Raw genomic sequence first — 13,217 nt, forward strand, 5'->3', positions numbered from 1 at the left:
CCCATAAGTAAAACTTTCTCACTAACAGAAATGCTCACTTCTGCAGTATTCACAAGTGCCAGTGTGGTGTTAGAATCATCTTTCAATGAGCCACACGGAAGGAAGAAGGCAGACTGCCCCTAATTTCAAAAGGTGTTGAACACAACCTGCACAAAGGTGACGTAAAAACCTGAGAACAAAGAAAAACCAAAGAAAAACAAGAGAAATGACAAATAGGAAGCCTGAACTAAACTCAATGGGGAATGCAAAAATAAGAGGTAGTTCAGTAGACAGCCTATGGGGCTGCAGAGAACGGACAAAAAACGCACTAGGAAGAGAAAGGTAATAAAGAAGAGGTGGATGCCCTAAACTTCAAAATAAAACTGGAAGTAGCCTGAAAGGGAGCCAAGAATGAACAAAGACCCAACATGGAAGACAAGAGAAAGGAAAAACCTTCAGCAACATAAAGGGAGAAAGAGACTGTTGATCATTAGAAAGGCTGTAACATAATTGCTGCAGGAGTCCAGACTTAAAAGGTCACTCCCATTAAAAAAAATTAAAATGTTTTATTCACGTAAAACGTATGACAAAGACTGACACTATTGTGCCACCTGCCTGTAAGGCGTGTTAATAATTGTGGTACGCAAAGAACAGCAGAACTACACGTGTTAACTAAACAGGTGACGTTGAAAAAATGTCATCATTCAGCTACCGACAGTAGTTTTAGCGTTTTGCATAAATTGTCCAGCAGATACGTTGCAACAGTTTTCATCCGGTGCCTATAGTGTGTATTCTACCATATAGCCCCTATTTGTACACTGCTGGAATGTTGTATTTGGTCATCTTTGACCTTTTTAGGACCAGCGGGAAAAGCAGCAACAGTGTTACAACTTGTTTCCACCCACACATCTCTAGTGCTCTTTTCTGAGCTTGCACTGGCCTGAAATTGACAAAATTTCGCAACTAAATTGAATAAACATGCAGACTTGATTGCACTGAAGATGTACGTCTAGTAGAGGGAGGATATTATAAAGTGAGGAAAGTGTAGCTGGAGGCAAGTTAAAATGTATCTTTTCATATTATCAGATATATTGTTGTTTATACATTTAACCAACTGATAATTAATGCCAGTCAAACTATTAACACATTTACTTTAAATCTGTCAAGGGCGCCTAAATAATAGTCAGCATATTTCACTTTTGTTTTTCAATTTCATGCCCAGGCAGTCAACCCGTGTTGCAGGGTATATTGCACCATTCAGCCTATGTAAGATTTATAGGAGCAATATAACCGATAACTCCTACTTAATATCGCCCGTCCCTCCTCTGTCTCCACCGTCACTGTTGTTCAGCTCACTTTCTTTCGGTTTATGTCTCTCTACAATATGAGGTGGAGTCGCTGTGAAATTCCTGCTACTGTGAGACATTATCTAGGATAATAATGGGTGTATGTTGTGTAATTGCATAATATCTGCAGAACCTTAGGCTTCATGACTGAAGCTTGATTACCTCCGTGTGTAGGGGGGAAGCTTGTATAATTTCAGTCCCATAATGCACAATCAAGTTGGTTCATTTTCTCAGGACAATCTATGCAATCAACATGTGTTGCTTTTATGAGGTTCTTGATGTGTGTGATTTTTGGCCTTTGAAAATCATATTTGTGGGGCTGTGGGGGGATTTGAACACACACAAAACAAATCTTTTTTTGTTTTTCTCAAATTCTGCACCACTTCTCTGTGTCTGTGTTGAAGCCTCGCTGGACAGTACAAAACTATCCCTGGTTAGGAAGAGGTTAATGCAAAGCAGTAACATACTGTCCATTCGTTTTCTGCTAGACCTTTTTTTTAATGTATGAAAGAGGTATGAAAAATGGCTGCATTTAGTGTCAACGTTATGGATATCGAGTGGAAAGGTTAGAGGGAAAAATCCAAATCCCCAAATTGAAACCTGAATACCTACCTAACAAGCAGATATTAAAACCAAGACACTAAAATCAGACATTAAAGAAAAGACCCACAAACTTAATGCAAGTAATTACATTTTATAATTTAAAAGCCTCTGCATCCGATCGACACAATTTCCATTAAAATGTAGTCGTTCTGGGTTTTTTTTAGTCAGAGAAAAAATATGAAGCTTATAACTTATAACTAATCCAGTGATTTATTTTATGTGCAAGCAATACAAACATGAATTACTGAAAAAGCACTGCAAAGTCACAGGACTCAAGATCATCAAGGCAGTTCTCATTCTTTTTCCTGTCCTTCAAAATTTGACCAGGAAGATTTTCTGGTTTTCTGGCAGAGGAAGAAAATCAGAGTTACTGTAATCAAATATTTAAATGCAATTTGAAATTTGACATTGGTATTCATTACTCTGTACTTGTTAACAATGACCTGTTGTCAACAATATGCCTAATTATATATATTTTTTATTTATTTGCCTCTCAAGTCAAGGGTAGTGTGTCTTAAATGATGTGTCTCATTCTTTTTGGCAACTGGTTCCTTCGAGTACATTTATTATATGTATGTAAAGCCATTGATGAGCAAAACTATAGTGATTTAGTTAATTATAAATAAAATTTATATAATACATAAACATTGTTTATTCAATTATCTGTTTGTCTGGAGAGATAATCAACCTTCTTATCCTCTCATAATAAACTACATAAAGCAGTTATGCTTCTTAACTTTTTGATATCTTTTTTTGGCTTTTTCTGGCAAGTTATGCTCTTTAGAAGGGTCTTGTGAATTATTCCAGTTAATGATCACCTTGGTCAGAACAGTTTCTTTAAAATGTCACTTGCAGGTTGTGTGAGAGCTTCGTTAACCATAACCATGTGTTGATCTGTTCTGACCTGTTCCTGCCTACGAAGATGTCCTTTTATGCTGCACTGAACCATTTCACAGACCAATAGTTTAGCTGTGTGAAAACACACCCAGTGTGAGATAGATGCCCTTCCAGAGACCAAGACATTGGAAAAGTAAGTTTAGCGAGTTTTCTTGGGAAGAACAAGTTTATTAAGGATAAAACGTGTCTTAACTCGTAGTTTGCAAATGTAATGGCAGCAGCTTGGTGTTCGTGATAGTCAATTTTTCATCTATGAAAAGCTGTACTAAATATATAAGAGCATAGGAATGATTTCGAACTCTATATAACTGTTGCAAATCTATTGCAAAAGTGTTGTAAGACCATCATGCCTTAGTGTTCCTCCAACAATTTCTTCATCCTATTTTCCTGTCCTTTTCCTCAGAGATTCAATAGCAGTGCCAGAGCACACAGAGTTTTATCTGTGCAGTGTGAGTAATGCAGTTCCTTTCTCCTAAAGAGAAATGTAAATAGTACTGGTAAAACAGCCTATTTTCACTGGGGGAGTTTCATTTTCAGCCAGTATTAGCTCATAACTTAGAACCGGGCTTCATCTAAAATTCATGGAAAGATCTATATTCCTTCTCTGACTGTAATCCCTGCTCTCTCTTCTTCATGTCCATGGGCATGATTGCTGTGATACATTTCATATTGCAGCAGGATGACTGTATCATGGGGTTTGGAGAATAGGACGTTGCTCCTGTGAAAAGATGTGTACTCCCTGTCTAACCTCGGGGAGCCCATCACCCTCCCCCTTCCGCTGAAGATTAAATGGATCATGTAGTGGAAAAAACACTTCGGTCACCTATTAACCATCTACTACTCTTATTGCACTCCTCCCACAATCAAACTTTCTCTCTGTTTTCTTTCACTTTTCTTCTGCTTCTTTGCCTTTCTCACTACATGTCTCTCTGTATCTCCAGGGCAAGTATTGTCCAGAAGAGAGTCATCTATTTCCAGGATGAAGGCTCTCTCACCGTTCAACTGTGCGAGAAAGGTAATAACAGCTGCCCATCCAGTCTTTCTTTTCATTCTTGATTGCGTATCATGTTGCTAGTGTCCTGTGCTCTACGTGTAGTTTACCCCCCCTCCGTCTTTGGAGCACATTACCTCCCTTTATTTCATACTATATTTAAAAAAATCTCAAACCAACAAAGCCAGCTGGGGAAAATTGTGAGGACAACAAATCCTGGATGTCATGGGAATTTAAATATTGCTTTCTGTTTCGCTGCAGAGCCCAGCCACTGCTTTCATGCTACCTGTGATTTCATTGCAGAGAAAAATGGCACTCTAGCTTCCTAAAGCTCACAGCCAGCCTGATAAACACTGCGCTCTTGCGAGACAATAAGGCGTCAGGACTCTCTCAGCTCTGATGCACACATTTATTGTACAATAAAAAAAGAGAGCCTGGACGAGTGGTTTCTCAAACTTAATCTCAGGGGAATTTTACTTTCATAAAATCCTCCTTACCTCTCCGAAATCTAATTTTCCAGGCTATTATGCAAGCCAATCAAGCCGCCCTGTTTCAATTTGCTGACGTAAGTTAGGTCTTGTGAGTCATCCTGCTATAACTTAGATGTCAAGTGAGGCTTTCTTTTTTTAATAATTTGGTGATTCATAAATATTCAAGAAATCCCCTTGACCTACCTTTGCAAAACATTGGTCCTGGGCAAAATCTGAATATTTATAAGCCTGAGTTAAAGCTAATGTGTCATTTTAATACCGGTTTATTCCGGGGATGTAATTTTGTGTCATTCTCGGTGATTCCAAATTGTCAGTTGCCAGGTAATTTATGCAGGTGTGCATTTATATCAAACCTTGCACCTCGGTGTGTCTGTTTGTTTACTCCAGAAATGTGTTTTTTAGGACTAATCAGGGCCCTGCGTCCCGATTAACCTTAAATTTTTACACCCGAGTGTCATTTTGTTTGTGCTGTCATCGTCGCATTCTGTCTCCTCGTAGAGGGTGAAGCTACACAAGCTCCTGCCATTGAGTGCTGTGCCTGTGGAACCGCCAAGTACAGACTCACCTTTTATGGAAACTGGTCGGAGAAAGTACATCCTAAAGATTATCCAAGTGAGTTCAGCTTCTCAACATCTTCTGACTGATGCATACATGTACACAGTGCACTGTGGTACCTGGAAATGCTCTGTAGGTCTGCATGAAAAATGTATAAAAGTATTGTAAGATGGCAGCGTGATGACAGAAACGATAAAAAAACTGTTTGATAATTTGACATTTTGACATTTTTTTAAGTTCAGCTCATAGTAAATAAATAAGTGAATAAATAGGTGGAAGGTGCTGGGTTTGAATCCAGTTTACATGTTCTGCTTGATAAAAATCACTTTTAGCTAGGTAGGTAGAATTAGCGCTTTCTTCATCTTGATGTCTGAAATGTGATTGATGTGTAGCCCAGATGGCAGCCACTGAGGATATGAAGTGTATAGCATTCCTATAACTCAGCTTTAGGATATGCTTGCCTTATACACTCACAACTTGGCAAGTGTAAGTACACTGGTATAGACACAACAAACAAGTCTGTGTTCTATGAAGGTTTAGATGACATATGTCTATATAGTATTTGGCTTATAAAGGTTTCCTCGTGGTAAATGACGAGATTTCACTAAGTCTCTGTACACAGTCCAACACATAACGCGTGTACAACTGTAACTTAACCAATTGTGGTAACTTCTGGTAACTGAAACTGCTAGTAGAAATAAATTAAAGATGTTAAACATGAGCACAGAGTCAGGATGAGTGAATGAAAGAACTGAAACAAAAGTTTTCTTTTAAAAAAATCATAAACATGTTGTCATAAGCTTCAGTGAGTTAAGAGTGTTCCTGACTTCCTGTGTTGTAGGACGTGCCAACCACTGGTCAGCTCTGATTGGTGCATCCCATTCCAGAAGTTATGTGCTGTGGGAGTACGGAGGCTATGCCAGTGAGGGAGTCCGTCAGGTGGCTGAGTTTGGCTCCCCCATCAAGATGGAAGAAGAGATTCGACAGAAGGTAGGATTACCATCATACGGATTCTCTGTGGGTTCTCACCCACTCCGTTTTTGAAGTGTCAGTGTTATTTTCCTATCTTTTCATATGATCCTTTCCCATCATGTTGGATTAAAAGTTCTAGTGGCACGACACATCAAAAGTATAAATAAAAACCACCAATTCTAGACCATAACAGTGTATATGGTATAATCATCATTTGAGGCGCTCAGGTTCGAGGGTTATTACAACATACTGTGAGATTAATGACAGGTTGCTCGAAGAACAAGCTGAAATATTGCTCACACACACCAACACGCACGCTGAGCAAACACGCATTTTCAAAGCTGCAGCTGATGAACGTGCAGCACCACAGTGACACTCCCATCTCCACATCATGTCTCGGCATTATTATCTATGATCTTTCTGCTTATTAAAACAGATGCATATTGACAGCTTTTAATGCTAGCCACTGCATGAAATCAGATTCCTTTGGAAACCATCAGCAAACTTCTTTTGACTGAACTATGCCTTTAGGGGATCGGATATTTTTGGAAGGCATTCACTGGATAGCACACTGGGAGGACGAGCTGTTGTCTCAGCTCTTCTTCTTCGTGTGTGCGTGTGGCAAAACTGAAACATAGCGCAGATAGAGAAGAGTGCATAACAGGACACAGCTGACAGGTTTGCTTGAGCATGTGTGTGTGTGTGTGTGTATGTGTGTGTGTGTGTGTGTGTGTGTGTGTGTGTGTGTGTGTGTGTGTGTGTAACCCAAATGCTTGGATGTCTGTCAATATAATATATAATTTCCTATAGCTATATGCTGGACTACCAAAAGGCATTTTTTTCATACATTTATGTACTGCAATTCTTAAAGGAACAGTGATTTTTACATCTTGGGATTAGTCCCAGCAACTATAAGGTGGCGTGGAAGGATTCAACTGCAAATTGCATAGCTTCATCCTGAATTAGAATTCAACCTGCCGTCTATAAATGATATTCATTCATTCACTTGGAGTTTACTTGCTGCAATACGTGACTGAGAACTGCATTTCAGACATTTATAATCAGCACAAGACCTTATTTCTATCCTCAATTTTTCCATTCATCATGTAAAATCTTATATGGATGAATTTGTGAATAAAAGGTTCTGAAAACCAGCCTATAAAAGCCAAAATCTTTACCCAATCATATACAGACCAGATCATATTCAGACTTTTGTTTTTAGATTTTTTAGTTTCCGTTCTGATGACTCGTGCTTGTGTCTCTGCAGTCCACAGTGTTTCTGCTCTGTTGTGTCAAAACAAGTATTTAGCTTTGATTTAGTAAAGTATAGCTGAAATGTAGAAAAAGGGTAGTGTTTAGAAAAAAGACTTTTTAAATCACTGAATTTCTCAGAAATCAGGGGCTCTGTGGCTACAGCAGCAAAATTAAGCAAAAATTTGTGAATAAAATGTAGTTATTTGGAAGTTAGACTCTTTAATTACTCAAGAGATTCCTGGAGATTTCTTCCTGTTAAAAGGGAGTTTTTCCTTCCCACTGTTGCCAAACTGCATGCTGATAGGGGGTCATATGATTGTTGGGTTCTTCTCTGTATGTAGGGTTAAAAAGCAAATGCAAAAGTGTCTGATGAGTCCTTCTGCCTTACATGCTGGGACATTAAGGGTATTATTGGTCACAGACTTTCAAGCGCAAGAGAAAAGTAAAAGTTGAGTTCTTTTTATCTTATAACGTCAATAAAATTACATCATCTCGCTGCATCCCCCGCAGGGGTCCATCGACCACTCCTGGATGAACGAGTGCAGCAGCAGGTTGGGTCATTGTAAGGCACTAATGGTAACAAAGCCCAAAGGCTCCCTTGCAGGATCCTGCAAGCGCTGAACCCCCAGTCTAGATTAATTCTTCTTACCATGAAATTCCATTTAAGCTCCTGGTACAAGTAACTGTTGTGTTGGCTACACAGGTAGCTAACTGCTGCTGAATGTAAAGATTTAAAGTGGATTGCATGTGGTGGAAATCTGATACATTTGATTCTGACTCTGGTGAAAGGACCTAAAAATCTCGTTTTCCATTTCCCTGTTCTGTTTTTTATTTCTTATTTTGGTTGGGGAATATAGCCTCAGTTGCAGCGTCATTTGCCAATAATCATTATGCAGTAACAGAGGATGAGAAAACAGGATTAATGTTAAGAATATAACTTTATGTAATTATAACTAAAGTGCATTAAAGTTACATAAGCAATCCTGCTCTAAGGAGAATAGCTGGAGCCCATCGTTCTCTGTCCAGCACCACTACTATGAACACAATGCCCTTTCTTCCCCTTGCCTGCAATGCAGGTGTGACTGTTTAGGAATTTTGTGAAGGCTTCTCTTCGCAAAAAATGAATTAATAAATACAATTTTTAAATAATACAATGATATAGTTCTAGTTTATTTCAGCCGTTTCTTTCATTAATTCCTGTCTCCCTGTTTGCTTTCCAGAAATATAGAAGGAGCAAAGAGCTGATTTGTAAGACCTGATTATAGGATATTTCCAAACTTTAAGGGAATGTCAAACTGAATTTTCAGGTCTAAAGCACAGAATCACACGATGTACTGTGGAAACAAAATAAGGTTATAATAAACAGATGTCATAACAGGTAGACTGGGGAAAAATAAAATGATGTCAGTGATTGCACATAGCAAAAACGTTGGACTGCATTAAAAGAGCCTATTTTGCTGTATACCACTAACACTTTATAACGTGCATTTATTTTACACAGAAATATTCAATATAAATAGTATAAGCTCTCTTGTCCATCTCTCAAAAGAGCTGGCAGTCATTTTAGTTTACACAGTGTTTCAGTTTACATTAACATTAATGTTCAGTATGTTAGTGTGTTATAAAACTGTGATTACTGTGATAGTGCATTTTAGTCTTCTGTCTTCTGATTAAAATGTTACATTAATGTTGCTTGTGTGAACTGCTTTGACCTAAAGTATATGGATGTCTCTGCGTGTTTTCTTTCTGCCTCACGCTGTTTCTGTGGGCACTGATAGGTGCGTCCTGGCCATTTGCGAGGGAACAATAGCGTGGTGCTGGTGGGCTGTCAGTGTGGTGTGTGCCTGTCAGTTTAGGTTTGGGCTGTTGTGTGGAGACATTATAAGCTGACAGACAGCCCTAACTCCTCTCTTGGCTGGCTCTGTCTGTCTCTGGGGCTAATAACCACCCTGAGACAATGAAAACTTCAGCCTGTCTCATGGTAGAATGAGATGGCTTGATTGTGTACTGTAGACTGGAATGTTAGCTATTGAGCTGTTGGATGAAACAGCCCGATTGTACACTGGAATGTCAGCTATCAAGTTGCTGGACTTTGTACCAAGTCTTAAAAACTTTTTCTAATACGCCCATGATTCAAAAGGTTGTTTTTTTTTTTAATCGGTATGTCCTGTTCATGTGAAAATGTAGACCTGCAGTGTTTCAGTCTTTCAATATGCTAGGCTGGCTTATTTTTATTTATCTAAGATTTTTATATTCATATCCGTTAAGATACACTAAACCTATAACATATATAAGTTAAAAAATATATAAATACAGTATCAACCCAGTAGTTCAAAAATACAAAAAATGAAAATAGTCATATACAGTAAGAATATATTATAATTGTACTAGTAATGTATACTAGTAAATTTAATAATATGGTATAAATTTATGGAAATGTCATTTGGTTTCTGTACCTTTGTCTCTCATTTCTAAAGAGTTTAAAAGATCTGTAGAGTTATTTGGAGGAACAGATGCTAAATGCCTTTATTTACAGTGTTAACACAAAGCTGACATTTCCACTTGGATTTAAAAGTGTTTCCATACTTGTGTTATATGATTCAGTGAATTCAGGAACACATTATCAACATTTTCTTTATTTTGCCTTCCCCAAATGATGACTTGCCTTTGTTAGCTGGTCTTTCAAGCATGCAGTGGTTGAAGTTGCAGTGTGTTACACTTTGTTGACTGCCCATGGTCCATATCATCATCCTGTTTGAAAGCTACTTTTGCGCTGTTTTGGACTGGCAGCGTGTCAGTCGTATCCTGCTCCTCATCCAGTGTGAGCTTGGATAGCTGAGACAGAGCGGCTACACTACTTCAATAAGTGGCAGTGAAACGGATATTTATGTATTGTACAGTATTTAAAATTGATTCCAAAGGAAAAGTCCACAATATGTGCTGAATGCCAAGTGTCTGTTTCTGGTTTTGGCTTTTGTCAGCATCACAAACCTAAATCTGAAGTGCTGTAAACAGCAAATGATCAGGATCTGGTACAGTTTTTTGGTTTTTTTTGGAAAACTTCTAACGCTCTCATTTATATGTGCACTGACTAAGATGAATTTTTATGTAGTTTTAAATGCACCTACTGACTGCCTCAAAATAGCAGCTTGAAATGTGTTTTGATGTTACACTGACGCATAAGAGGGAGAATGGCACCTCTTTCATGTTGCTCTTTTGTTGTTGTACTTTGCTTGAGGTTGTCGATTCGCTAGTTTTTAATCATAAGCCAAGTCAGCCCATTTTTACACTGCTAGAGATGTTGATGAAAAGAAAGAACATCTGCTTTACTCAGCTTGGAACGGAATTTTGTGATACTGGCGTTTACTATACATGTTAAACTGCAGATAAGTATGAATGACATTTTTCCTTCTTTTCAGTTTGAAAGAATGATTTCATATCCTAGTAATATCCTAAAGGTGAACGGTAAAGAGTAAATTGCTATGGACAGTAAACTGATGATTTTGAGTTTGTTGCATGAGCTGTGTTCCAGATACAGCATCCTTGGCCCCTCAACAATCCTGGCCTTTATTGACATGACACCATCACACAGTTGCTGCAACTTTTCTGTAAATCTTCCATATCATCCATGAGGAGCTCTATTGAATAGAGATCTGGTGACTGTGGGAGCCATTTGAATACAGTGACCTCATTGTCCAAAGAACCAGTCTGAGATGATTTGAGCTTTGCGACATGGCACATTATCCTGCTTGAAGCTGCAATCTCAAAAAATGTGCTTGGTACCAAAATACCAATACCACACAGGGCCCTGTGCTTTGTTATTTTAAGCTGGGTTATGTATAGTTGGGTATCTGTTTCAAAAATATATATTAGTTAACTTTCCAAGGTTTCAGGCACAAGAAAAGTAAAACACAGATACACACATACACATTTTTCTTTCAATTCGCTGGGGCATTAAGGTTCAGACTGGGTGAACATCGAAGTGGCTGCTGTAAAGGTGGGAAGCCGACATGGGTCAGTAATCCCTGTCTTAGCTGAGAATCCCAACCATCCAGAGGAGCAATCAGCTGTGGTGATGTGTGGACAAAGCCTTAAGACCAACCTCTCCATCGCAGCGCCAGCCAATGCTCCCCATCTAACAAACGCCTAAGCCCGGCACAAGACAAGCAGACTGGCAGACAGAGACACAGACAGGCCGGGGAGGGGAGATGAGACCTCAGGGCTCTCACTGTGATGATGTACCTACAAGCCAGAACATCTCTGTCAGAAAGGTGCTGCAGCAGAAGACGTCATATACTCTATTAGAAAGTAATGACATGAGATTTAATAACCTATTGAAAGTTAAACACAGGGTTTTCTGTACATAAACATTTAGATGCTAAATATGATGTTGACAGAGCCGCGTGTGTCGCATTACAAAAGAGTGAACAGCTGTGACATTTTTTCACAAGGCCTCTGCGTTCATTAAAGACACGACTTACAACAGTCCTCTCCTGCTTGGTCAAGCTGAACTTGCCGATCTTGCCGTCCGTCCTCCTCCTGCACCTGGCATCCACTCCCGTTTGCACAAATGCCCTGCGGGCGCAGCCCAACATGCATGAGCCTGTGGAAAATTTGCTCATATCACAGTGCACATAGAGCATTATATTGCAGATTTAAACATGCCAGTAACCTCAAGTGCTGTTGGCAGTTTACTGAAGTTAATAAGCTGCAGACCTTTTATAGTACCTGTAATCCTACGACTACACTCAGGTAGAGTTTAAAGGATTTTATTCAAATTTTTTAAAACTGCCATTCCATTGTTTGTTTAATCAGCATCATTAGCAATATTAGGATATATTTAATGCAAGTTGAAGGAATTTAATTGGTAACACATGCGAATCACCATAAGGTAGAGCTGGGCGATAGAACGATAACGATATCTATTGCGAAATAACTTTTTCTCGATAGAAAAATTAAACTATTGCGATAGACCTCACCGCTCTTGTCCTCTTAAAAAAAAAAAAAGAACAGCCAATCCAAATTAAGTAGCAACCAATCAAAGCCGCAGCGTCACGTCACGTGACTTGCTACGTACAGCACAAGTGCCAAGCCGCACATGTGTATTTGTTTGGGAAGCAGCCAGCCGCCGTGCCGCCCGGGTAATGGAGGAAATGAGTGTGCCGACTAGAGAAAAATCAACCGAGAATGTGACCGAAGGTTACCGAAGAGAAAACAGATGATGGTTCCAATGCCGGAGAGATTGTCGAACGGAAGAGCCATAGAAGTTCCGTAGTGTGAAGTTATTTCGGCTATTTCAAGTCTGACAAAAAACAGAGTAGCGTGCACTGTAAATTGTGCCGAAAGCAAGTCTGGAAATACAATAAACCGGTGCATGCTCAATCTCTCACTGGAAGCGCTAATTCGCCATTTGGCTTTTGTTTTAAGTAACTGTTAAAACTGTTGGAAAAGCTAAGCTATACAACAAGGAGAGATTGAGAATTTCCTTTTAGTTCTCAGTTTATTTGATATTGACAAAAGTTAGTCAATTTTGTCTGTTCTTCTGTAAAACAAACTAAGATTTATTTTTAGAATTAATATTTTGTTTCCAAGTAGAATTGACAATTTAGTAGTCTGTTTTGGTTGTTCTATTTTGAAACTTAAACGCTTTAGCGGCTGCCTTTTGTGTAGTTTGCAATATTTGCCTTTATTTATCTGAAAAAGTCTCATGTTCCTTAAGTACATCTACCCTGTTGAACTTATTATGGGAAATAAATATTTAAATAAAAACAAGCTGCTGATTATTTCACATTTTACTTGTGAGCAACGGCACATTTAAATCTTACAAATATAGTTATTTGGCTTATATCGTGATATATCGTTATCGCCTGCCTGAAATGAAAAAAACATATCGTGAAATGAAAAAATCTTATATCGCCCAGCTCTGTAGTTCCACAGCACAATGTGTTTAATACAGATGTGTGTATAACTACATTTTACCTGGTCTGACTACTTGTATTGCAAATGTTTGTTGTGATTAATGCATTGAATTAGAACACGTTCACAAAACCTGCTGCCTACATTACAAACGATGCAATCTGGGAACCCATTATCGGTCACCTGCTGACTTTGCTTCTGGGGACGCTGGAC

The 13,217-nt window shown here is 38.7% G+C and overlaps 1 protein-coding gene across 1 annotated transcript in view; it reads left to right on the plus strand.

Moving 5' to 3' along the window:
* The window catches only part of spon1b (spondin 1b), a 123,912-nt gene that overhangs the window by 30,344 nt on the left and 80,351 nt on the right, over positions 1 to 13,217 (plus strand). The window contains exons 4-6 of the mRNA XM_086301911.1: positions 3,767 to 3,840; positions 4,806 to 4,919; positions 5,704 to 5,852. Coding sequence (XP_086158037.1) covers positions 3,767 to 3,840; positions 4,806 to 4,919; positions 5,704 to 5,852 — 337 coding nt within the window. The remainder of the gene's footprint in view (positions 1 to 3,766; positions 3,841 to 4,805; positions 4,920 to 5,703; positions 5,853 to 13,217) is intronic.

The sequence above is a fragment of the Aulonocara sp. 'chitande type north' Nkhata Bay genome, linkage group LG7, assembly GCF_057382095.1.
Source record: "Aulonocara sp. 'chitande type north' Nkhata Bay isolate Kocher_YH1m ecotype deep benthic linkage group LG7, A_spYH_male_GT1.1, whole genome shotgun sequence".
Lineage (NCBI taxonomy): Eukaryota > Metazoa > Chordata > Actinopteri > Cichliformes > Cichlidae > Aulonocara > Aulonocara sp. 'chitande type north' Nkhata Bay.